The sequence below is a fragment of the Condylostylus longicornis genome, unplaced genomic scaffold (genome assembly GCF_029603195.1).
Source record: "Condylostylus longicornis isolate FDR11 unplaced genomic scaffold, ASM2960319v2 ptg000018l, whole genome shotgun sequence".
Taxonomy (NCBI): domain Eukaryota; kingdom Metazoa; phylum Arthropoda; class Insecta; order Diptera; family Dolichopodidae; genus Condylostylus; species Condylostylus longicornis.
Genome location: NW_026577987.1, coordinates 10,379,601 through 10,404,716, shown reverse-complemented (window position 1 = coordinate 10,404,716; position 25,116 = coordinate 10,379,601). Strand labels below are relative to the sequence as shown.

The window sequence follows — 25,116 nt, the reverse complement described above, 5'->3', positions numbered from 1 at the left end:
AATTAATTAAGATTAACAGATCAGAACAAGAAAGTGGGGCTGGATAGGCCACACACTTCGGAGTGTTTCGAAGAGCCCTTTAATGGAATCCGCAGGGTAAAAGGAGAGTAGGCAGATCCAAAGAAACATGGCGTAGATCAGTAGAAAAAGAAGTGGGGGACGCCCTTAAAACATGGTCCGAAATAAAAGAAATGGCGCAGAACAGAGTGAGATGGAGAAGCTTTGCTGATGTCCCATGCTCCCAAAGGGAGTAGAAAAGGAAAAAAAAATTGATTAAGTGAAAATCCATCCTTAAACTTATTGCACAACTTTTTTTCAAAACACTTCAAAACAGTTAGTTTAAATGAGAAAAATCGGCAAAAGAAAAGGAATGTTGAAAAAGAAAATTAATCAGTCTCGTAAACTATGAATGACTATGTAAAATAACTCTACAAACAAACTTCTTCAGGGATGCTGCTAGCAAAATAAGTAATTGAAGATTTTATTGAATTACTAATTTGCGCCTATTACTCTAAAAATATTAACACAATGAAGATTTTTTCACACATGAAGAAACATTTGCTTTTCAATCTAGTTATTTTAAAAGTAGCGTCTAGGTTTATTATATTTTAATAAATTAATGAGTTATCCAAAATTCGTCCTTTATTTAATTTGTTTGAAAGTGTGGCAAAATGTGTGCTACTGTAAGGGTTTTGTTCTTGTACTTTTTCAGAAAAGTTGAGAACACGACATAGTTTTTTAAAGGAAGAAAATGAAAAATCAAATCAATAGCAGGAATTAAATTTAGTTATTTTTTAATTTAACTTTTATGAAGAAATTTAAAAGAAACACGGCGTTTGATGTATTTGGAATAAGTAAACGAAAACGGCCAATTGTAAATTATTAAATCATGTGTAGTTGATTACTGTCATATAAAGATGTCTCTACTATGCCACGTTGGAAATATTGACGTCTCCGTCAGAATTGGTAAAAATTATTAGTAAAAAAGTTCTTATGTGGCGTTTTGTATTTACTTTTGTAAAATAATTTGTTTTTTTGTTTTTTTTTTATCATCGTACCATCCGTAAGTTTCAAATAAAATAATATATACATTTTTATTTTGAAAGATAGTGAGGTCAATTATTTATTCATTTGTACATTAAAATTGATTTAGATATTTGACACTTGACTCAATAATTCAATAAGTTTAGATAACGACCTCAAATAATTTAAAATTAAAATCAAGATGAAGATAAAGGAGTTGCAAAAGACGGTAAACATGACATGGTCCCCCATGCAGCAAACCTCAATTATGTTAGCAGCTGGGACTGCAGCGCAGCAGTTGGATGTTAATGTGAGCTCGGTGTTAGAAATATACTCTGCAAATTTACTTGACCCTGTTTATGATTTAGAGCTAAAGGTTTCTCAACCTAGCCGTTATAAGTGGGTTAAAATTAACACATAATGGAATATATGAGCTATACTTTATCAAAAATTTCGTTTCAGATTTCAAAAATTAATTTGGTCACCACATAATATAAATGATAGTTATGCAAATGGATTAATTGTAGGCGGATGTGAAGGAGGTCATCTTCAAGTTTTTAATGCATCTAAATTACTAGCTGGTGAAAATGGATTAGTTGCTGATCAAGACACGCACACAGGTGCTATTCGAGGACTAGATTTCAATCCGTTTCAAAATAATTTATTAGCTTCTGCTGCGTCAGAATCAGAAATTTTTATATGGGATTTAAATAATACATCAACCCCAATGGCGCCTGGAACCAAAACTCAGCCTCTAGAAGATGTTCAAAACGTGGCTTGGAATCGCCAAGTTCAACATATCTTATCTTCGGTGTTTAGCTCAAGATGCGTTATTTGGGATTTAAGAAAAAATGAGCAGATTATGAAATTAAGTGATTCTCAATCTCGTGTTAGATGGAGAGCAATTCAGTGGCATCCCGAAATTGCTACCCAACTATGGTTAGCTTCAGAAGATGATTCAGCTCCTTTTGTTCAATTATGGGATTTGAGATATGCAACAGCTCCTGCAAAGTCGCTGCAAGTACACAATCGAGGTATTCTTGGTTTAACATGGTGCCCTACAGACGTAGATATGATGATATCATGTGCAAAAGATAATAAAATTTTGTGTTGGAATCCGAATAGTGAATTACCAAATGGGGAAATATTAGGTGAAGTTGCAACAACTATTCAGTGGTATTCAGATGTACAATGGTGTCCGCGTAACCCAGCGCTTATAGCTAGTTCTAGTTTAGAAGGAAATGTTTCTATATATTCCCTCTTTGGTGGAACTCATCATCAGGTTTTAACATCAAATAAAATTGCGGATTCATTTCCAGGTATGGATCAATTTTCCCAAGCACCAATACCTCAACAAACAACGCAGATTATTTATCAAGACCTAATCAAACCGCCAAAGTGGATGAAGAGAAAGTCAGGTGTTTCATTCGGGGTAAAAATTTTTTTGAAATTTAACCTTAAAAAATTATTTTTTAAAAAATTGTAGTTTGGTGGAAAACTTATAACGTTTGGCGATAAAAGTGGCCAGCAAATCAAAATAAATCAAATCGTAACTGAAACAGAGTTGGTAAATAGAGCGAATGCCTTAGACAAAGTATTAGAGGATGGAAATTATTCAGAATATTGCAAAAACAAAGCAGATCAAATGTCAGATCAGGATGGACGATATTTATGGTATTTTATTAAGGCAAATTTTGAACTGAATCCACGGGAAGAAATGCTTAATTTGCTAGGTAAATTTAAATGTTTTTGATAAATTTAGATATCTTTCATTAAATTTCATTTTAAATCATAGGCTATAATAAAGAAGATACAGCGAACAAATTTAAAAAACATACTAAAATTGAAAATTTAGTTAACAGAAATGGAATAGAAGATGTTACTGCCAAAATGGCAACTTTAACACATGTAAGTAGTGAGGAAAACTATTTTTTTTTATTTATTATTTAGTCATCAATAACTTATTTGAAAAATATTTTATTGTTTGTTGAATTTACTTGTAACTTTGTTTTGTTTGTAATTACATTTATATATATGTTATATTATATTCATCATTGTGCACATTTCTCGTCTTTTTTTTATTAAGAATTACTAATCCCATTGAACATTATGTTTAAATTAATATAAATATATTTGTATGCACTAAATTTAATTCATTAATATTACGAACACAGAGTGACTCATCTGAGGTTGAGGGTGACCAAAGCACGGATGATAGTACAGATATCTCGGTAAGGCAACAAAAAAATCATTGAAAGAACTAAATCACAAGTGGCTTTGATTAAAAACTAATGACACTTAACTGAATGTTTGCAAACTTCTAGTTTGTGTCGTCTACTGTATCATAATAAAATTTAAACTTACATGGTTTAAGTTTAAATTTTTTGTTCGTGATTCTTTTTAAATTTATTTCAAATTATATTTTTTTTTTAATCCATAACCATTGTTTTCTCTTATTGGCTAGCCTTTTTTATAAACTACAAATTGGTTCGAATTGGAATTTAAAATATTAATAGTATTTTTTTTTCAAAATTCAATAACTTGAAACTGCTAATTCTCTGATATTTTATATAATGCATTGAAAATAAAACTTCGAAAAAAAAAAATGTTTTAATCATAATCACTTGCGGTTGCTTATTTAATTTTCATTAATTCACCATAATAACAAGTTTTGTGAATAGTTTATATAATGTCCTAATTAGGTTAAATATTTTCAATTGTAAAACAAAATGCATTTATAAATTTTTAAGGAATATTTTACGTGACTTAATTTTTCATTTATCCTTATAGGGAGGTGATAATAATGCTTTATTTGATGCTTTGGCGGAGGAAAACAAGTTACAAAAGCAAATAGCCGACAAAAAATCCCAAAAATTTAAAATTCCAACCGGAGACGATAGTAGTGGATTAATATCAGAGGCCATCTTGAGCGGCAATATTGAAGCCGCTGTTGACTTATGTTTTAGTTGTGGTAAATCCACAGAAGCGTTGATTATAGCTTCAACAGCAGGGATCGATTTTTTGAAAAATGTGCAATTAAATTACTTGCTAAAACAAAATAATGAGGTATCTAATATAATTATTGCATTAGCTCAAAATGAATGGATTAATATTATGAGTAATTGCGAAATTGAATCTTGGAAAGAAGCACTGATGGGTGCGCTAACTCATAGTGATGCACGTTTGGGAGATCTTTGCGGTAATTAAGCGTCTCAAAATAACTCAATTACGGTGCAATAAAATATTTTATAATTTCAGCCAAATTGGGTGATAGATTGCAGGAAGAGTCAACGGAATTCAATTTAATGCGCAAAGCTTTGCTTTGCTATATTTGTGCTGGAGACGTTGGGAAGTTAGTAGAAGGTTGGCTAAACTTACGTAATAAAAAAGCAAATACAAAGCTTTCAACATCCGAATTACAAGATTTAGTGGAAATTGTCATGTTGCTTAAAAAATCACTCGAATTACGAGGAGTTTCAATTCAGGTATCAGGCCAGTTAGCTGAATTTTTAGCTCAGTATGCCGGATTGTTAGCAACTCAAGGTGCGCTAGATACGGCACTCTCATATTTAGGACCCACTGAAGATGCCCTGTTGGAAGACCTAAGAGACCGACTATACTATGCTTTAGGACATAAACAAATAAATTCGTCGTATTCCCGTACCCGTACTGTTAGCCAAAACATATATGGCAGATCATCAGTAACGTCGTCCACGTCAGCAATAACAAATCAAAGGTTCCAACCCAGAGGGTCATTTTCAAATCCAGTTCCAGTTTTACCGGCAATGAACTCAAACACAAATAATTTTAACGCTGGAATTGTGGGGCAGCCTCAGCAGCCATGGAACATGCCGCCAAATGTTCCTTCAAATATTCCTCCAGTACCAACTTTTAACTCAATGCAAAATTTACCTCAAAATACAACCTTAGCGCAACCACCATTACAACCAACCACTATGTTATCTCCTCCGCCACCTTTGGGTAAACCACTGCAAATAAATGAGACACTTCCAAATCCCCAAAGACCTTCAAGTGTGGGTTCACAAGGAAGTGGACCACTGACACGCAAATATGTGGTTGATCCTTCTGTAAGCTCTGGGCCACAATATGGTCAAATGGGTGCATTCAATCCAAATCAACAAATGAATTTAACTGGGAATGGATCATCGTTTCAGCCGTATCCAACTTACAATAATCAAGTCAATCAAAATTTGAGTAATTCAATGCCTCCAGCAAATACCATATCCAGTCAAAACTTTAAACCTTTTATACCATCTCAGCCGGGAGCTGGTTTTAATAGTAATATTGCTACTGGTATACCGCCTGTAGAAATGGGGCAAACAGTGATGCCGCCTCCTGCAATGGAGAACTGTAATCCAACGCCTCCTCCTGGTTGGAATGATCCGCCACCTCTATCTTCTTCAAGCCGACAGGTAAATCAATTTTTTTTATACACATATTAAAAAACTTCAGTTTATATTATTATTAAGAAATGCTTAAAATTTAGGAGTTACACAGATAATTAATTTTTAAATTAGTAGTTTTTTTAGATAAAATACAATTTAATTACTTTGTAAAATGGAAAAATATAAAATATGAAATTAAAATAAAATAATTTAATTCAGAGCTCAAAATAAAACAAAAAAAATTTAACATATTATCTCCCTTAAAAATTTTTTTGGATTTAAAATTTATTAAACATATTAGCAGAAAAATTGTATATAAATTATTTTGTAAAAAACAGAATGGAATGTCTGCAAAGCATGCAGGAACTAGGAAATGGCAGAAAATTATAAATGCTCATAATAGTTCTTCATCAAACGAGTTAAAAAAACCCTCCAAAAATCAAGATAGCTTCATGTTTCAGGTAGAAGAAATTAGTATATAGACGTGTACTTTTTTTTATTAATCTTGTAAAAGCATTTGCGTTTTTAATATTTTTTTACAATTGATTTTTATGAAAGAGTGCAATATTCCATTTTGTTCGCAGCTATAAATTATTTATTTTGTTTACATAGATTTAAGATGAATTTTGAACCTTCTTTTTGGACATAAAGGAAAAATTTCATGCGCATTCTGCTTTATAATTGTCATATATTATCATACAACCATATCAGACTACTCAATTTCATATTTGATACACAGCACAAAGCAAATAAAAGCAATTTGGCTCAAAAAAATTAAAATTTCGATGTTTGTAATTCGAAGTTTAAAATAATGATGTCTTGTAAATTACAAGAGTAATATTCGTGTATTGTTAAATTCTGCCAAAAAAATGTAATAGCATATAAGATCAACTGTAAATTAAAATTTAGGATAATTATCTTGAATAAGCAACGTTCCAAATTAATTACTATTCATGCAGAACATTTTTCAAATATGTATACATAATATATTAATTTACTTTTCCAGTTCCTTGTTTTTGAGTTCCTACATACATATATCTACATTTTAAATAAATTTTTTTAACTTGCTTCTGTATTGTTTATAGTAGATTTTTATTCAATAATAACTAACAAAATAATTTTGTCATAAAATTTATGAATATAATATTTATATATTTAAAAATATTTATTGTAAAATTAGCATTTTTTTTAGTAACTTACAGATTTTTGGTTTTGTTTGTTTTATAGAATGCGAATTATTAAATTTTTATACTAACACATTATTTAATTTTGATTTGAACGAAAAAATCTAATCTGATTATTTATAAAAAGGCAAAACCGGATGCGCAAAAGATGGCACCCATTACACATCCAATATTTGGAGCTGTAGATTCAAATCAAAACGGTTATATGGATCCAAATATTCAGGTATGAATTTTTTATAAATTCAAATTAAAATTTTATTATATATCTTGAAAATATGTTTTCTTTGTTTAGCAAAATTCCAATACCGCATTTTCTAATATACAACCTCCACCGTTAGCGGGTTCGCAAATTTATAACCCTAATCCTGTACAACCCCAGCAATATTTAGATAATCAAAGCAATTTCAGGCCTAATATAAACCAAATGAATTTTAAAACCCAGGCTATTTCTCAAGGATTTCAACAGCAATCTCAGGCTTTATCTCAACAGAATTTACAGCAAATGCAAACGAAACAGGAACCGCCAAAACAGAAAGCTCCTCTACCTGAAGAATATATTTATATGCAAACAGTATTAGAAGAGTTAAAGAATCAATGCATGAATGTCGCAGCAGATTTGGTATATACATATTTTAAATTTTTATTATTATAAATACATACTTATAAGCTAAACTTACAACTTCTTTTTTTTAAAGCGAACGAAGAAAAAAATTCAAGATGTTACAAAACGATTACAATATCTATATGATGCTTTAAGAGAAAAAAGGGTATGAATTCAAATCTGAGATTTTTAATATTTTTAATAAATACTTATAAAATTATTTTTAGCTTTCAACAAATACAATAAATTCTCTAAATCAAATTGTGCAATTTTTACAAACTGGTGACTATGGAAATGCATTAACCATTCATACACAAATAGTATCTGGGCCTGATTTCTCCCAAACCGCCAATTTTATGCCCGGAATCAAAGTGTTGGTACAGACAGCATCTGAGTTGAAAATATATTTACAATGAAATTGTAATAATATATAGAGCCATTTAAAATTATTATACATAACATAAATATTTTTGTTTTAAATATCGTTACACATTAAGCAGAAATTTTGTCTTAATGTATTAAAACATGTTTTATACTTCGTAATATTATGTAGGTGCTGAAGTCTCTTATGTAACTAAGAAAAATAATTACTATAATTTCAATATTTATAGATTCACATTCATTTAATATACACATATTATAAAAATAAAATTAAATAAAAACTTTATTAAAAAATATACATAGTATGTACCTACTTATATACCTGTTGTATATAATCAAAATTTTTACAAATTCTCACGAAGATCTATTATAATATGCAAGATGGAGAAACAGTAATTTCAAATTTGAATAATTTACTGTCTTTGTTCATTTTTGATTTTCACAAAACCAGTATATTTTATCCCGAGATATTTTTTGCTTTAAAAGACCTAAGGCAAATATAGGTTTTTGTTAAGTTTTTTTTTATAATTACCCATTTCGTGATTTTCACAGGGTATCAAATCCCTTGATAAGCAATCAAGGAACTTTATTTAATTTGATTAAATATTTTGGGCAAATACAATTTCCAACCTCGCATAAACTTTAAGTGTTCGAAAGAGAAATTCAAATTCCTTGTTTATTTCAGAAGTCTCTAATATACATACTTTATGAATCGTAAATGTTGGAGTATTTGCAAAGGTTTAGATAATTTGGAAATAAATGAAGAAATAGATAATTAGCTGACGAATTTAGGAAGATTCTTTAGAAGAGTATGAATGATTGAATCGTCTGATTTTTTGAATTTGAACAAGGAACGGTTTCTTCCTTGACATAAAAAAATACTATATTTTTTTTACGAATTACTAACTAAGTATTACTAATTCGTTGATTTTATGTCAAAATTTTGTGTCAAAATAAAAATAGACTGTATATACCGCATACGCAGATTGAAAGATTGAAAGTTACAAACTAATATACTTCAACCTTGTCAACTTATGTCAAATTCAAGTCGATTTCAAGATATATTAGGTCTGTCTGGTACTTAACATAACAAATTATTCTATATAAGTATTGTTGTTTGTGAATACCAAAGTATATCTATTAATAAGTAGTGGTGAATATCACAATACTTATTGCGGAATACGAATATATTCTATATAACAAGTATTTCTATCAGCCGTGGTCTGGTACAAAAAAAAAACTTGAAAAAAGCAAAATTTTGATTTTGGATTAAGAAAGGGTAAAACTTATTGTTGATGAAAAAAAGTTGAAAAATAAAACCTTCTGAAATAACTAAGAAAAAATATATTTGACAGCTTCATGATTTATAGGCTTCTTTAAAATACTAAATTTTACTTTACAAAACTTGAAAAAACTTTAAAACATTGAGAAAATGCTAACCTTTTTCTCAAAAAGTATTATATCAGACGCTTTGCATATTAAAACTTTACAAAGGTTAAAAATTTTTATAACAAACAAACCAGACCAGGCAACAGGTTCGTTATATTGCTTTGCTCGTTATATTTTGCGAAAGTATTTCTTTTGCCTTTTTTACAGAAAATGACAATTAGTATGGTTGATTCAGCCGTTTAATTTTAATGGGCTGAATTACATTTTTGTGGGAAGTTACCGTCAATCGTTAAAAGAGGACAAATCGTTAAAAAGGGTGACGGTTACTTCCGACAAAAATGTCATTCACCCCATTAAAATCAAAGGGCTGAATCATTTTGCGGGAAGTGACCGTCAACCGTTAAAAACATCATTGTTAAAAACGTATTGTGGAGTGAAAATCACGTTACCGATTCTAAATTGACATTTAAAATATTTCCCAATAAACTCATTATCATCTTATAGCAAATGATTCATAAAGCAATATACATATTTTTCTTGTAATTTAACTAGTTGAATGCATTTCAAATTGTCATAATAGTAAATCATTGTGCGAGCAGAAAAAAAATGAACAAGAAAAAATAATTTGATATTGTTGTTATAATTAAAATTTCATTTAAAAATATCTTAAAAATGGAAAATGCAGAATCTGGATCAAAAGTAAGAACACCTCCAATACCAAAACCGAGAAGATTATTGAAAAAATCCCAATACGAAAATGTAGTTATTCCTGAAGACGGTGGAAAAAATGATAAAATAATTCTTTGCTCTTCTGAATCAGCTACTAAAGATAGTGAAGAGAACTTGAAAATGGGTAACCAAACTGTTGAGAAAATGCCTGGTCCTGATAGGAGTAAAATTACAGAAACAACAGAATTATATGCCAATATAAAAAAGCCTAAAAAAGTATGTAAAGATGAATTTATAAAAACAGAGGCAGATAGTAGCAACAACAATTTGGTTATTGTACAAACTCCTTTCAATTGTGAAGCAATCGATGACTTAGCAAATAAAGATTATGACAGTGTTTTTATTACACAGAAAAATGGAAAATCAAATAATACAGTAAATATGTCTGTAAATAGCATCAGTTCTGTAACTAGTAGAGCAAGTACACCAGAGCCATTTTATGTAAATCAAGATCAGGTTTTTGGAAATTTTGAGTTCATGAATATCACTTGTAATATCGGTAGGTAATTACACCTTCTTTTATTAAGTATGAATATTAAATAAGTTTTTTGTTTATTTTAAGATAAAAACTTCAATTCACCTTTGCATCGTGAGGTGTTGTATGAATTTGACCCATTAATGAGACAGCGCAATTCAACAAGAAACGATGTGAGCAATCAACTTTTACTTTTGGAGAGTCTTTTAGAAGACGGCGTTTACAATAATGTCTTTGATGGATTAAATTTAACTCTAGAATCGGACGAATTATCTGATGAAGATAATTTAGGACACGAAAAATTTCTTCCACCAATCCCAACAAGATTTGATTCTTTAGATTCAAATTTAAACGAGAAGCCTTCCGTACATGTAGGTGGTAGGGATAATATGGTAAATTTAAATGTACCTCTCAAGAAAATAGAGAAGCAAAACGATGTTGGAACAGATTTGAAAACGCTTTCGAATGAAAAAGATATAATTCAATCAAAAAAAACTCAAACTAGTTGGTATTTAAACGAAGAAGCTTTGCCAGATAGTCAATCAGAAGAAATGCCACCACCGTATTCTCCAAATGTGCCTAAAAATTCGATTCAAAAATATGTTTCAAGTTTAAACGATATAAACTTTAATATTAATGGAAGGACTGAAATAAATAAAATGTTTTCTAATTTTCGCAATAAAATCAGTGTCTTAAAAAGGAAATCGAGTATAAAAAGTACTCGTTCTACTACTGAAACCGAAAAAAAATTTGAAATTATTCCAAGACCGAAATTAACAGATATGATGGTACGTCATGAAGGTTTTCTAATTAAATTTCCTTCAGGGGCAATAGAAGATATTTTCAAAGAAATGCAAAATCGTAAAGCTATAATGTCAGATTACAAATTTTTAGCCTATCAGGAATCTGAGCTTAAAAATTTGAAAGAAAAGATTTGTTTAAATGAGGTTTCGACCATACAATGTGTTAGTAATAGTAAAATAACGGAAAACTCGACTCATTACTATTGCTTTGAAATAACGACGGTTACACCCAAAATATTTACTCAGCAGAAACTTCTGAACTCAAGTAACAATTGTAACGATTTACGAAGTGGAAACTTTAAAGCACAAAGGTTAACGCATTTATATGGTATTAGCAAAGAATCTGAACGTGATTTGTGGATGCAAAAATTGTTACAAAGTTTAACCAATGTTTTTCCTACCAGTTGCACATGTCAATTTTATCGAGCTGGTTGGTGTTATTTAAAAAAGTCTATCACTGCAGAATGGTAAATAGATATTGAATTACGGTTTTATAAATTAAATTTTTATGATAAAGTTTTAATTTTTTACATTTGTATAATTTCAGGAGCGGGGCTTGGATTTTACTAACCAAAAGAAAACGGAAACTAGCCTTTTTTACAGAAAATGACCTATGCTTGGAAAAACTTGACTTACGGAAAGCTCGCTGTATTGTTATTAAGGACTTTGATAACTCCATCGAGAATTTGTGCATTGAAAAAGGACCAATCTTAATGATCGATTGTCCGCCTTTTTCATTATATTTTATAATGAGTTGCCCAAGGGAAACAAAAATATGGAAACATATTATATGTGAGGTGGCTTGTAATAATGGGCCTGGACTTGAAGAACAGCAATTAACTAAACATAATATTCCTGTTATAATTGACAAATGCATTAATTTTATATATATCCACGGTTCAATGGTAGAAGGAATATATAGAAAATCTGGTTCTGAGAATGCCGTACAAAAACTAATTTACAACTTTCGTTTAAATGCATTTGGAGTTGAAATAACTAAAGCTGAATACAATGAGCATGATGTTGCAAACGTTCTTAAAAGATTTATGAGAAATTTACCACAAAAATTACTTGGAAAATATAGCGAAAGTTTTGTAAGTGTATCACAGTTGGATTCGCTTAACGATAAAATAACATCCTATAAGGAATTGTTGAGCCGCTTGTCTTCAATCGAATTTATGACAGTAAAAAAATTGATTAATCATTTATCATTTATTGAATCACAGTGTGCTTACAACAAAATGACCTTGGAAAATTTAGCAGTTGTATGGGGGCCAACTTTGCTGCAGACAAAGAGAGGAAATGAAGATTTAGAATACAACCAACAGGAGGCGGAAGTTGTTATGGATTTAATTTTAAATTTTAAAAAACTATTTCCGTTGACGAAAGATGAACTTGATAAAGAAAAATCAATGCTGCATTACCTTAAAAAATATTATGCTGCTTCTGAAACATTAAATGATTTATCAGGTAAACAATCTGGTGACTTGAAAGTTTGGGTTATTCTGAAACTGAATTCTTCGAATGAAAAGTCTGAAGAAGAATCAAATAATATATGCGTCATATTACAACCTGGGAAAACAGCAATTGATGTTTGTAAAGAAATCGCGGCCAAAATAAATAAGCCATATAGAGAATTATCTCTTTTTGAGGTAATTTTTAATGGTTGTTTAGAGAGACCATTGAATGATGACGAAAAGTTATTTCAAATTGTACTCAGATGGTCATATTGGTCTGAGGAACAGAGAAGGGACAATGCTTTAGTAATAAAATCATCAAAATATTTACTAAAAATGAATAGAACGTTAGATATAATGAAAAATTATTCTTTAAATAAGGCTATATTTTATGCAGATAATAAAACAAAAACTTTTAAACCTTACGAAGCTGAACTAAAAGAAACTCAATTCTGTTTCAAAAAGGTTGCCAAAAATGGAAAAACTCACAAATATTTGAATTTGCAAGATTATTTAATATATTTAGGATCAGAAAGAAAAATTTCATATAATTGGGCAATAACACTTATTGAGAATTATCAAAATTTAAGTTTGAAAAACCCAGAAACAAGCTTTATTGGGCATGTCATTGCGGGACACAATAAAGATGATCAAATAGTTTTTTTTTCGCATATGTGGAAAAATATTTATGGTGATATTAAAATATCATGATTATTTCTGAACAATTTTAACAATTTAAAATTAGTAAAAATTTTATTACGTATTAATGCATTAAACATTTATAACACATGTTACATACTTAATTTTTAAATGTTGTATTTGATAATTATATAGGCAATATTTTGTATGAATTATTTTATCATACAAAAATATTTAATAAACTTTTACTTTTTATTTTTTTAAGATAAATATACACATTTTATGTATAGTATATTTTTTATACAAAAGTTATTGTAAATTTTCATATATTTTTTATAGATGCATTCATATATAAAGTTAATTGTGATTTTCATTTGATAAATAAAATATTATTACAATTAATTTGTAATACGGCGATAACAAACACATTGTTGAGTAATTGGATTTTTCTTGAGAGAAGCGATATAATATGTGATTTTTACCAGTCACATGATATCTATTAGTTATTTTTAGTTCAAATTTATTACAAAATAGATTCCAAATACAATGTGCAAGCATTTTTTAAATGAATCATAAGTTATATAATTAATTAAAGCAGTTTTTTTTTGCAGTTTTTCCAAATTTATAAATATTTTGATATTATAATACGTATTTCAGAAGTTTTTAAATGTATTATTACAGCTCGGTTTATATTTTTTATACTAATTAAAATAAAAACGATGTTTTAAAGACAAAAATGAGTAAGAAAGTAATAATCCTAAAGTTTCAAATACTGGTTTTGGTATGACAAATTTGAATTTGATTTAGTATATTTGTCATGAAAATTGACATTAAGTATAGAATCAAACAGAATCTTCAAATGATTTTCTTATTCTGATTCGATGATGGATGACTTTTTGTTTATAAAAAATTCTTTTAATGAATAATATTGAACACAAAATTTTTATGAATCTTCTTTAACCTTAAGCTGAATAAACAGTTTTCTTGTTACTTCATTTTCACAGTAAGTTTTTTACATTTTCACAGAGTATAAAATCTTGTGCATAAAGCATATTTTCAATAAAATGGAGGAAAAACAATGCTGAGAAGCTTCACTATGTCTACCCGTTCGTGTGTCTTTTTTACGAAATTTCTCCACGCTATGAAACAAAAAATTAAGATTTTATGTACAAATTTTTATGTTCCTTTAGAAGAAGATTTCTACCTAGCTTCTTCCTTCAATTTTTTCTATTTTTTATCTACTATTTGCATCCAACACAAAAGTATTTTGAATTTTGTAAAATCTTAGACACAGAATTTGCTTTTTAAGCACTTAGAAACATTACATTGGCAGAGTGAAGGTTAAAATTAACCATTATTTTAAATCTGTTCATCTTTGATATCGTTCTGATTTAAGGATAAGTTTATACAACTTGAGTATATGATTCAAAAACATGGTTTTAATAGTTAGTACAACTTGCAACAAATTTTTTTTCGGCATATATTTTTTTCATTTCTCTTTTCTATAAATTATTGCGCTCCAACATTATTCTTATAAATGTTTTTTTTTTCGAAATCAAGCTTATTGAATTTCATTGAAAACAAAAATATAACGGATGATTTAGAAAAGTATACAACAACATATACCATTAGTTAGAGGATCGAAAATTGAAAACTTGCTCTGGACTAGGTGGAAAATTTCAAGTGAAATTTTTATTTGTCCAAGTTTTTTTGATTATAACTTCCATTCTGAAGAAGATAGGAGCTTCAAAAATACAGTTTTTGAAATGCCTATTTTATCTAATTTGTATTTTATGTACCTGCGCAATACCAAGCATTCGAACTTTTGGGAAAATAAAATTTTTCACTTGTATTATATTTTCTATGTCTTAAATTAAAGCTTAAACAGCTAGGAATTTTGCCTAGCTGCTTAAGCTTTAATTTAAAATTTCAAACGTTTTAAAAAATTTTTTATAGTATAGAAGATATAGGACAAAAACAATTTCTATGTCAAGATTTTAAAGGCTCTATTTTAACTGCAATCATTTTTTGATGACAAGAGTCACTCGAAAAACCACAGTTGACATTTTTAAGAACCGTTATCTTGATAAAAAATCCGAATTTTAATGTTTTATTGAAATGCAAAAAATAAAAATAAAATTGAAACGAAATTTTATACAAAATTTTAATTTGAAAAACAAGAATTGATTTTAAATTTTTGAAAAGAAAAACTAGAATTTTGTATTACGAATAAAAATCTAGTAATCAAAATTTTTATTTCGAAACTTTTCTTGGTAAAGAAAATTGATAGGTTTTTTATTTTTGCCAATTTTTGTAAGAAATGGTACCTATATGGTTTGAAATTTTTAAATGCATTTTTCTGAGATTGGGTGCAATTTAAAAATTTGGAAAAAATATTTTCGGAATCTAGACAGCATTTGGCATCTAAAGTCATTAAAATTATCCAGCTAGAGCGAATTTTTAAAGACATGCCATGTAAATTTTGACATTTATATTAATAGAAAGAAAAATTTTTTTAATAGGAAAATTTAATTTTTTTTACAAAAAATGGAGTTTGTAAATGATATGATATTAATATTGTGAAGTTAATAAATAATTAATAAATAATTTAAGGGAATTAATAAACTTTCAACAAATTGTTCAAGAACTAAAATTGGTATACGTTGATGCAACTAAAGAGGAATTCCGGTAAAGCAATTAATTTGAAATATGCGATTGAATAGAAATAGATTTGAAAGAAGAAAAACATAAATTGTTGCCGAATTAGGTGAATTTCCTAGGAGAATTTCGTGTTTGTTTTGAAAATCTTGTAAAATTTTTGGATAAAGGAATATTAAATTGAATTTAATTTTAGTTTTATCAATATCTGGTTTGATTTTAATTGAATTTGTGGCTCACAATATTTTTGGTTTTTATGCTATATCTTATGTACCATAAAAAATTTTTAATGTTTGAGGACTTAAATTAAAGTTTAAACTGATGAGAAAAATTCTATAAAAAAAATTCCAAGGTTTAAAAAAATTTCTTACGAAATTATCTATTTACAGTAAATGAAAAAGGGAAAATGAGGGAAAAATTTGATTTTCTCTAAAATTCGATTGGTTGGAAAGTACAGAATCAATCACCATGTTTATTTTAAGCCCTTTACCTTTTATGCCTTTTATAAACTGCTTGTTTGAAGTTCGTATCTTTTTCAGCACCGAAGTTATAATCAAAAAAACTTGGATAAGTAAAAATTTCGTGAAAATCCCTGTTTTTCGAAAACCCTTGAGATTTTGCACCTAGCCCGCAGGAAAAATTTTACCCATTTTCGACACTCCAACCAATTCTATATGTTGTTGTATACATTTCTGAATCACCCTGTATAAATATCTATTTAAATAACCTACTTAGTAAGTTAGAAAGTTATATTCTAATTTTTAATCTTTCTTAAAAATGTTCATACGCAGTTATTGAAATTTTATGGAAATACTAGAAATAGATGATTGTTCTTAAAAGAAAACGTGCTAGTTTACAAAACAATAGATTGAACCAAATTTATTAATATATTAATTATCTATATTCTTTTTTGAAGTTTGAAATTTTGATAAAATTATGAGTAAGTATGTAAGTAACATACATCAATCAGAAAATACATTTTTATGTATAATCTGAAAGAGAATATTAATACGTGGTATAAAATTAATTTAGCTAAAATATAAAGTTATTAAAATTTTAGCAAAAGTAGTGTACCTATTAAGGTAGTAAAAGCAATTTTTAATGCAGATTAAAAGAGAAAATTGAAAAAAAAAATTTTAAGAGAAAATTGTAAAAGTTTTATTATATTTTTCCATTTTAGATGAATGCTAAGAAATAATTTTAATTCCATTAGCGCAATAGCATCACGATATTAAAATAATTTTTTTCCCATATCCAGTATTACAATCGTATAACCCTCGGCGTATGAAAAAATATGAACATTTTTTTTTCGATAATAACGTTTCAAAAGATTTTCAACGTAGGTATTGAATTTTTATAATTTTTTAATTTTAAATTTTTTAATAATTTAAAATATTTATTGGTTATGAAATTTAATGAAATATTAGATATTTTTAAATCTAAAAATAAAGTTAATGACCATAGTTGGGAATGAATATTTTCGAATTTTTATAAGTTTTGAATTTTTTAAATTTTTTATAGATGCCCTTAAGCTCTAAAAATTTTTTTAATTTAAACAATTTATTTATTCAATATAACACTAATAATTTTTATTTGAAAAATATTATAGTTTACGAAGTGAAAGTTACACAATCAAATTTCTATATTTAATAAAAAAGAAAAAAAAATAAAAAAAAACACCAAAATAAAATCGAATTTAATTTGGAATTTTTTTCTTTTTTGTGTTTACCAAACTGACCCAATTTTTATGATTGTGATACGATAACTTTTAAAAAACTGGTGGTCCAATTGTATTTTACCAATTATTTACACATGCAAAAAAAAAATTATTTTTTTTTTTGTAAAAATTGAAAATATCATGTTTAATTGTGAAAAAGCCAATTCCCGGTGGGTCGATATCCTGTAGCGAAATTTTAAATTAAATTGTTTGCATGTTTTAAAATACAAAAATTCATTTTTTTTAATTGTACATATATAGTTGTTGAATTTACCAATTAAAAAAAAAAGAAATAAAGGGAAAGGAACAAAAATAATTCAAAGTATTTTTTTTTTCTTTGTTTTAAAACTATAAATGGAAAAATGTAAAAAACGAAAAAGAAAATCCGAAATTAATTTTTTTTGTTATCCTTTACGGTGTTTGCTCTAAAAATAAAAAAAAAAGAAATTTTTATAATACAAATTTTCATAAATGATGTTAAAATTTACTTTTTTGAATGAGATTTTCCTGTATATGTCAAAATATTCAGAATATTAAAATATGAAAGATAATTAACTCTTATGATGGTTATTTACCATTGCGGTTGTTTAATACTGAAAGGAATTATGTATTCTGCAGGGAAACGTTCCAATTATTATCAACATTGCTGACGTGAAAATTTACTATAAAAATTTTGTATTTTCTTTAATATTTTTTTTTCTTTGTTAAATTAATTTACATTTTTGTTTTAATTATTATTCAAAAATGGTTTTTTTCTCTTTTTTTTTTTTTACAAATTATTAAATACGAACTTGACCTGAATTTGAACTGCAGAGTTATTTTTGCAATTATTTTCCTCCAATGATATTTGCTTTCATTTTTTATTTATTACGAAAATTGTAAAATTTGAGAAATATTCTAAATCTGTTGTAGATAAATTGCAAATTCTTCTTTTAAATCTGACAATTATTAATTATAATTGTATTACTTAGAATTAATATTCTTGACTTTCAACAGCAATGATTTTTTAATGAAATTTTTTATGAATTTGTAATGGTATAAGCTAAGGCTACTTTACCATAATATAAAATTTATTTATAATTTTAAAATTTAAACACTTTTAAATTCAAATTTAATTTTCTTAGCATGTTATTTCAAATAATTGTACATAATTCACATAATCTAAGAAATACGTACATTTTTGTATATTACAAAACAGAGTTGAAGGATATTAAGGTGTTATATACATACTCGTATGTACATGTAATATTTGTAACACATTTATATTTTTCAGTCAGAATAATCTGCCTGAAAGGGCAGATGTACATAAAATTTGTTTGTTTATTTTATATAAATATGATATTTAAAATGAAGTATAAGTTCTACATTCAACTTGTCAATGACATCTTTTATAATCCTTATATTATTTGTAACTGACGCTATATAATAAAGAAAAACTGCAAAATTTAAATTTTATGATAGTAATTTATAACTTATTGAATAATGAAATAGACTCCTGTTTTTTAATTTTTATTACAGAGACTCTTGTTAATTTAACTTAATCGCAGAATTTTGAAAATCTATTGAGATTTTTTAATTCAATTGCATATTACACGATGCCGGGCATCACACAATGTAAGCTCATCTTATATATGAGTTATATACCTATACATGAAAAATATTTTGCTTTTATTAATAAGAAATTAGGCCTTTTTGATCTTTCATCATTTTGTTTTAGAAAATATAGTGAGAAAAACAAACCATGTTGAATTTACAAAGATATCCATTTTAATGATATTTTATATATAAAGATATTTACACATAGTTACAGTGTATACAGTATAAAAATCATTAAACTAAAAATATTGAAATTCAATTATTGATTGAGAATATTTAGAAACAAACAAGTGAGTTTAAATTTGCGATGACCTAAATACATAAATAGTTTAAAAAATAAATAAATTGAGTATTTATCATTGAACAATGTAATAAGAAATTCAAAGTACCTAATTGGCTAATTATTTACCTATATAAAAATTTTTCATATAAAAATGAATTTCGTTGTTAATAGGAAATTTGTTAATAATATCATAATCAATTAACATTCAAAGAAAATATTTTATAATTTATACAAAATACTTAAATTTTAAAAGGATATAAACTTTCTTTTAAAATAAAATTTACGATATTCTTGGTTTATTCTTTGATTATTGAAATATTTCTGTTCATCTTTTAACAATATATATTTAAAATATATTTTTGTATATACTTATATTTGGCAATTCTATATACTTTTATAGTAAATTAATATTATAGTATTTATGTAAAGTCTATTATAAAATTAACATATACATAAATACGTCATGTAATTGAGCAATGAGCTTAGTTAACTTCATTGAACATATTGTAAATGTCACAAACAATTAGAAATATGAATTAATTTTATTAAATTAATATTATTATATTATTATAAAATTAATTTCTTCCTTTCTCCCTTTGTGTTAACCACATAATAAAATCAAAATTAAATTTTATTACAAATACAAAATAAATTAAGTAAAAAGCACGTTCAAATACAAGATATACATATTACATGTAGAGGTATGTGTATGTAAAAATGACATGGAAAATAACATGGAATAAAAAAACTTTAATTTTCCTTTAGTTTATTTTACTTGAATAAACTAATCAAATTGAACATAATATGCTTGAATGTATTATTATAATGTACATACTTTTGTATTATGAATATAGAAAATTATTTTTGTACTTAAACTATATGAATGTAATGTTCTTCCACTTGATTTGATTCAAACATGTTTAAATATATTTGTATATGTATATATATGAAAGTCTAAGTTTATTGAAATCCCTTTTGAGAATTCAACATCATTAATACAAATAACATTTCTCACACTTTTTATTGTTTGTCAATTCTTAGAAATTCTGTTTTCTTATATACATACATGAATATGTTATATGTATACGTTCTTCTATGAAATTTATATAGGGATATTAAGTTGCATAATAATATTATATTTTGTTTTTAAAGTGGACTTAAATTCTAACTTATTTATTCCTTTTATATCATTTGATTTCCCATTTTATTTATTTGTGAAATCATCTTCAATCTTCTACTTCATTTTTTTAAATGAAATTTGAAAATTGTAAGGATTTTTTTTAAATTCTCCCTTTTTATATATATAAGTTCGCATTCTGTTATACAATGTTCATAGATATGTTGTAAGTGTATACACTTATTATGGATATTGTTTGGCTATTGCACTCTTTAGGTATTTATTTTTCACTCACTTCCACCTTAGATAAATAATAGAAACATATAGAAATAAATTAATGAGAATAACAGAAGAATAACATAATATTATATTTATATAAGTACATATATATACAATTTTGCTTTATTAGCTATTCATTGGCTTTAATAATTCATTTAATTTCAATACACAAACATATTTACATGTGTATAAAAGAAAAACTAAACAACCATCAAATTATTTTTTTTTTTTTCATTCTCCCTCAAGATTTCTCCTGTCTAGGAGGAATGAATATAAGAATTTTATGTGATATATAGAGTTTAGAGATTTTAAAGAATTTTCCTCTTTAAAAATTAATATAACCATATTTCATATTGCGGGTGGTGTAATTTAATGGTGTATATTTTAGTCATTTTGTCTTTTAGATGATACATATACATACATATAGTGTGTTTAACACGAAAATACATTTTTAATGAGTACCTCTACATAATATACAATACATAATTATACTCGTATATTATATTCGGAGTGATTTTTCTCATTTTTTAATTATATTCTCTTTCAGTTGAATTTTAATTACCATATTATATTATCTTAGTATCTTTCATGAAAAAGATTTAACATTTAAATTAAAATTTGCTAAATTTGAAAAGGAAAAGAAAACAAGGGAAAAGAAGGAGATAGAATTAGTTTCTAAATTATATAAGTTGAGAACTTTAAAGTGAATTTGAATACTTTGGTGGTTAAACAATGCAATGCGTTTTATAAAATAAAAATGTAGTGTAAATTATTATTTATTTAAATTATGTTAGATGGCGCTTTTTCTAAAAAACTTAATAGACAATAAAGGTACTTTGATTTTTAAGTAGATTATATTTTGATTTCTCAATAAAATTTCCACTATATTCCACTATATAATACGTATAGTGATACATAATTGGATAAGTCAAATTGTGTGTATAAAATTTCAGTTTAACTGTTTGCACTTTTATTGAAATATATAGAAAATGGGTTTCATTTTAACATAAATTGATTGTGGTGATTTAATACATTTTAGTATTGTATAAAAAAAAATTTGGGAACTTTGTTGTTTTTAAACAAAAAAATTTATAAAATAAGGAAAAAATTGTATTTAATCCGTAATATTGTTTAAAAACAAAAAATTATGAATTTTATATCGATTTCCATTAAATGCTTCAGGATATTTATAATGCTATTTGAAAATACATACATATATTTTATGTAAATATTATAAATATTTATATGTACACTTACTATATAAAAATTTTGAGCCTTTTGGGCCTCTTTCCTCATTAATTTGATTTCATTTAAAATACCTGTATTTGATTTCAAATCCTCGTATTTATTGTATTAGGAAAAGAAAAAACAATTTGGAACAAAACGGAATAACATGGTGAGGTTTACCCAAAAAAATAAAAAAAAAAATTCAAAATTTGTTTTTGGATTTTACGAGTATAAAAAAAATGTTAAAATTTTTTTTGTAAATTTTTACATGCCTCATTATATAAAAATTCTTATAATTTCGAGTCAATGTAATTGCTCCCTTTATTTAATATTTTTATGTAGACATAAAACATATATTTTTGAATTCTTAGAAGAGGAATTCTTATTCAGATTCCTCACAAATTTCAAAATAATTATTATGTTAAACGAAAAAAAAAATGATGTTAAGGGAAAAACATTTCCTCCCTCATTTTGTGGCTTAATTTGTGTGTGTGTGAGAAATTCAACATTATATTTGGTGAATTTAAAAAATAATTTTCAGAACAATTCATAATCAAAAAATCATTTACAATAGAATTTCGGAAAATTGATATTGAAGATGCTCACAAACATTTAACGGGATTCGAAATGATGTTTATAGTATAAGCGTTATCTTGAATTTATTTAATTTTTAATTTTAGTATTTTACAGAACTAATGAATAGTTCTCCATATTATTTTATACACATATACAGGGTGGTTCGCATAAGGTTATCAATTTTCAGCAAAAAAATTGAAATGGATGGGGGTGGGGGTGCTGATATACTTTTTTTCGAGCTATAGTCTGTTGAAAAAAAAATGGTACCGGACTTTTAATGATACAACTCGTCACAGTCAGATTTCGTTTTTTTTTTAATTTTGTCTTACAAAATTCGAAATTTCTCGAAAATTTGAAAAGCTACAATGAATGCCATTGAATGCCAAAAATAATATTATTATCTCGAAATTTCCGTTATAAATTTATCGAAGTACAAAAGAATACCTCCTAGATGTTTAACCTTTTTGTCAGTTATGAATTTTTGCTGTTTTTTGCTTTTTTACACACTTAGGTTTATATATTATACGTTAAGTAAATTTAATAATCTAAGAAACACACAAAATGAAATTGTCTTTTATTCACTCACAATCTTGTCTTTCTATTAATAAATAGGGGGAATCAATTTCACGTGTTCTTCCACATCCAAATAAATATTCCTTAGGATATAAATTTCAAATTAATCGAATAAACTTGCAAGTGCACATACATAAATATTTTTGATTGGGTAATAAATTATAACACGAGCCAAAGTTATGTAAATAAATTTATTTGATTAGAAATTGATTTATTAATTGTGAATCAAAAGAACAGTTGGAGAACGTTTTTTTCATATATATTAGATTTTCATATATATATCATGCATGTTGATAATGGGTTCGAAGGGTCTTTTACGTACAACATTTAAATAAATTAAATTTTATAAACTTTTTTGTCAAAAGAAAATTTTTTAATTGTGTTGATTAACTTTAGCAAACTACTACATGTTACTTCACAACTCCTTTTTTTAAGGTTTTAAGCTTTTTATCTTAAAAATTCTAGAAATCATTCTATAAATTTCTTTTCCTAAATTAAGGATTATTATTTTAAATCACACTCAGAACCTATTTTCGACAATATCAATTGAGTTTTAAGTTAACTAAGTTCAATATTTAAAAAGTTGCAAACAAAAGTCATTAGAAAAATTGTGCAATTGTTCAATTAATTAAACTTTTAACTTTATAAAATATTTAAAATTTGAAAAAATTTATTAATAAAATTTGAAAATAATTTTGATTATTGTTGAAATCATAAATCATATCGGAATTCGAATAAACGATATTATTCGAGTTTATTTCGTTTTTTTTTCTATTTAAACAAATTTATAAACAATTTGTTTATTTAATTTTAATTTTTTTTTATTTGTGTTTATATACATACATATACACGCATAAATTTTTATATTTAATAATCGGAAATTTCAATAGTATCCTTGAAATTTGGAGTTAAATTTAAAATTAATTATCATTTAAACTGGATTTTATTTGATTAGATTTTGCCACCAGCAAAATTATTGACATTATAATAAGCATTCATGTTGTTATATAAACATTGTCGGAGAATATTGTGTATGAAGTACGTATTATGCTTCTGCGAATTATTTTGTAATATGTAAAATATCGAATTTTTGTTGTCTTATCGATTAATTTATTTTTTTTTGAGTGTACTTCCAATAAAACTTACATTGAGATGTTCTAGTCTTGTGAATAGGTAATATTCGCAAAAGTTTTTATACTTTATTTATTTCTTATTTATTTATCCATTTTATATTAAAAAATATGTTAATAAAAAAAATGAAGTACTCTTATTATTCAAAATAATTCTACAGTATTAAATTTAAGACATTGTAATTCATAAAATTTAAGGTGTATGTAATATATTTGCCAGTCTTATAAAGTATTTTGGATGACCTCAGGATGTATTGTTTAAATATCGAGAGGTTATGGGATAAAACCTCTACTCATTATAAGAAAAATTTTAAAAATATTTCATAATAGAAAAAAATTTACTAAATTCATACCACTAATGATTGCACTAATTAATCGTATTGAAAAATAAAATTTTGAAATATTTTTCCAAATTATTTCAAAATTTGTAAAATTTTGAATAGAAGTTTTTCACAGAGAATTCGCCAGAATTTATGGTGTTTTTTCAAAATAGTCATAAAACTGTTATTTTTACTATTATGCAATAATGATGTAAGTAACATGATTTCGACAAAAACCGATACACTTCCTAATGAATTTTTATAAATGAATTTTTAAAATTATAAAGGGTATTCATATATGAAATAAAATTGCATAGTTTTCGGGGATTTAATAAAAATGATACAGTATGACATCGAAATGATATTAAGAATAATTCGTAAGTCAAAAGGCTAAAAATTTTCAGTATTGCAAAACCATAAATTTAAAATGTTATAGAAATAACATAATAATATGTTAATAAATTTTATAATAATATCTCATTCTTTACTTCTTGTTTCATTACCTATAGTAGGCACTTAATTTTTTTTTATCATTAGGTATGATAAACTTGTA

At 26.2% G+C, this 25,116-nt stretch overlaps 2 protein-coding genes across 4 annotated transcripts; both read left to right on the top strand.

Annotated features, from left to right (window-relative positions):
- Positions 1 to 923: 923 nt before the first annotated feature.
- On the top strand, positions 924 to 7,879 carry LOC129606547 (protein transport protein Sec31A). Of its 3 annotated transcripts, XM_055516936.1 has the most exons (13): positions 924 to 1,063; positions 1,154 to 1,422; positions 1,486 to 2,455; positions 2,510 to 2,756; positions 2,819 to 2,931; positions 3,198 to 3,254; positions 3,814 to 4,222; positions 4,282 to 5,456; positions 5,768 to 5,890; positions 6,741 to 6,836; positions 6,906 to 7,232; positions 7,309 to 7,380; positions 7,442 to 7,879. In XM_055516936.1, the coding sequence occupies exons 2-13, from the start codon at positions 1,226 to 1,228 to the stop codon at positions 7,628 to 7,630; spliced, it is 3,975 nt and encodes a 1,324-aa protein (XP_055372911.1). In that variant the 5' UTR covers positions 924 to 1,063; positions 1,154 to 1,225; the 3' UTR covers positions 7,631 to 7,879. The 3 variants fall into 3 exon arrangements, with proteins under 3 accessions (XP_055372911.1, XP_055372912.1, XP_055372913.1); XM_055516937.1 differs by lacking the exon at positions 3,198 to 3,254 and having other exon boundaries at positions 7,442 to 7,878; XM_055516938.1 differs by lacking the exon at positions 5,768 to 5,890 and having other exon boundaries at positions 7,442 to 7,877.
- Positions 7,880 to 9,547: 1,668 nt separating this feature from the next.
- Positions 9,548 to 13,352, top strand: LOC129606260 (arf-GAP with Rho-GAP domain, ANK repeat and PH domain-containing protein 2). Its single transcript, XM_055516479.1, has 3 exons — positions 9,548 to 10,212; positions 10,276 to 11,458; positions 11,539 to 13,352. The coding sequence occupies exons 1-3, from the start codon at positions 9,657 to 9,659 to the stop codon at positions 13,157 to 13,159; spliced, it is 3,360 nt and encodes a 1,119-aa protein (XP_055372454.1). The 5' UTR covers positions 9,548 to 9,656; the 3' UTR covers positions 13,160 to 13,352.
- Positions 13,353 to 25,116: the final 11,764 nt, after the last annotated feature.

Bases quoted from the DNA above. Each gene is read 5' to 3' on its own strand.
- LOC129606547 (XM_055516936.1), top strand. From the start codon at position 1,226: ATGAAGATAAAGGAGTTGCAAAAGACGGTAAACATGACATGGTCCCCC. The intron at 2,932-3,197 runs GTAAGTAGTGAG...TTACGAACACAG, and splicing joins AAATGGCAACTTTAACACAT to AGTGACTCATCTGAGGTTGA. The intron at 5,457-5,767 runs GTAAATCAATTT...TGTAAAAAACAG, and splicing joins TATCTTCTTCAAGCCGACAG to AATGGAATGTCTGCAAAGCA.
- LOC129606260 (XM_055516479.1), top strand. From the start codon at position 9,657: ATGGAAAATGCAGAATCTGGATCAAAAGTAAGAACACCTCCAATACCA. The intron at 10,213-10,275 runs GTAGGTAATTAC...GTTTATTTTAAG, and splicing joins GAATATCACTTGTAATATCG to ATAAAAACTTCAATTCACCT. The intron at 11,459-11,538 runs GTAAATAGATAT...GTATAATTTCAG, and splicing joins AAGTCTATCACTGCAGAATG to GAGCGGGGCTTGGATTTTAC.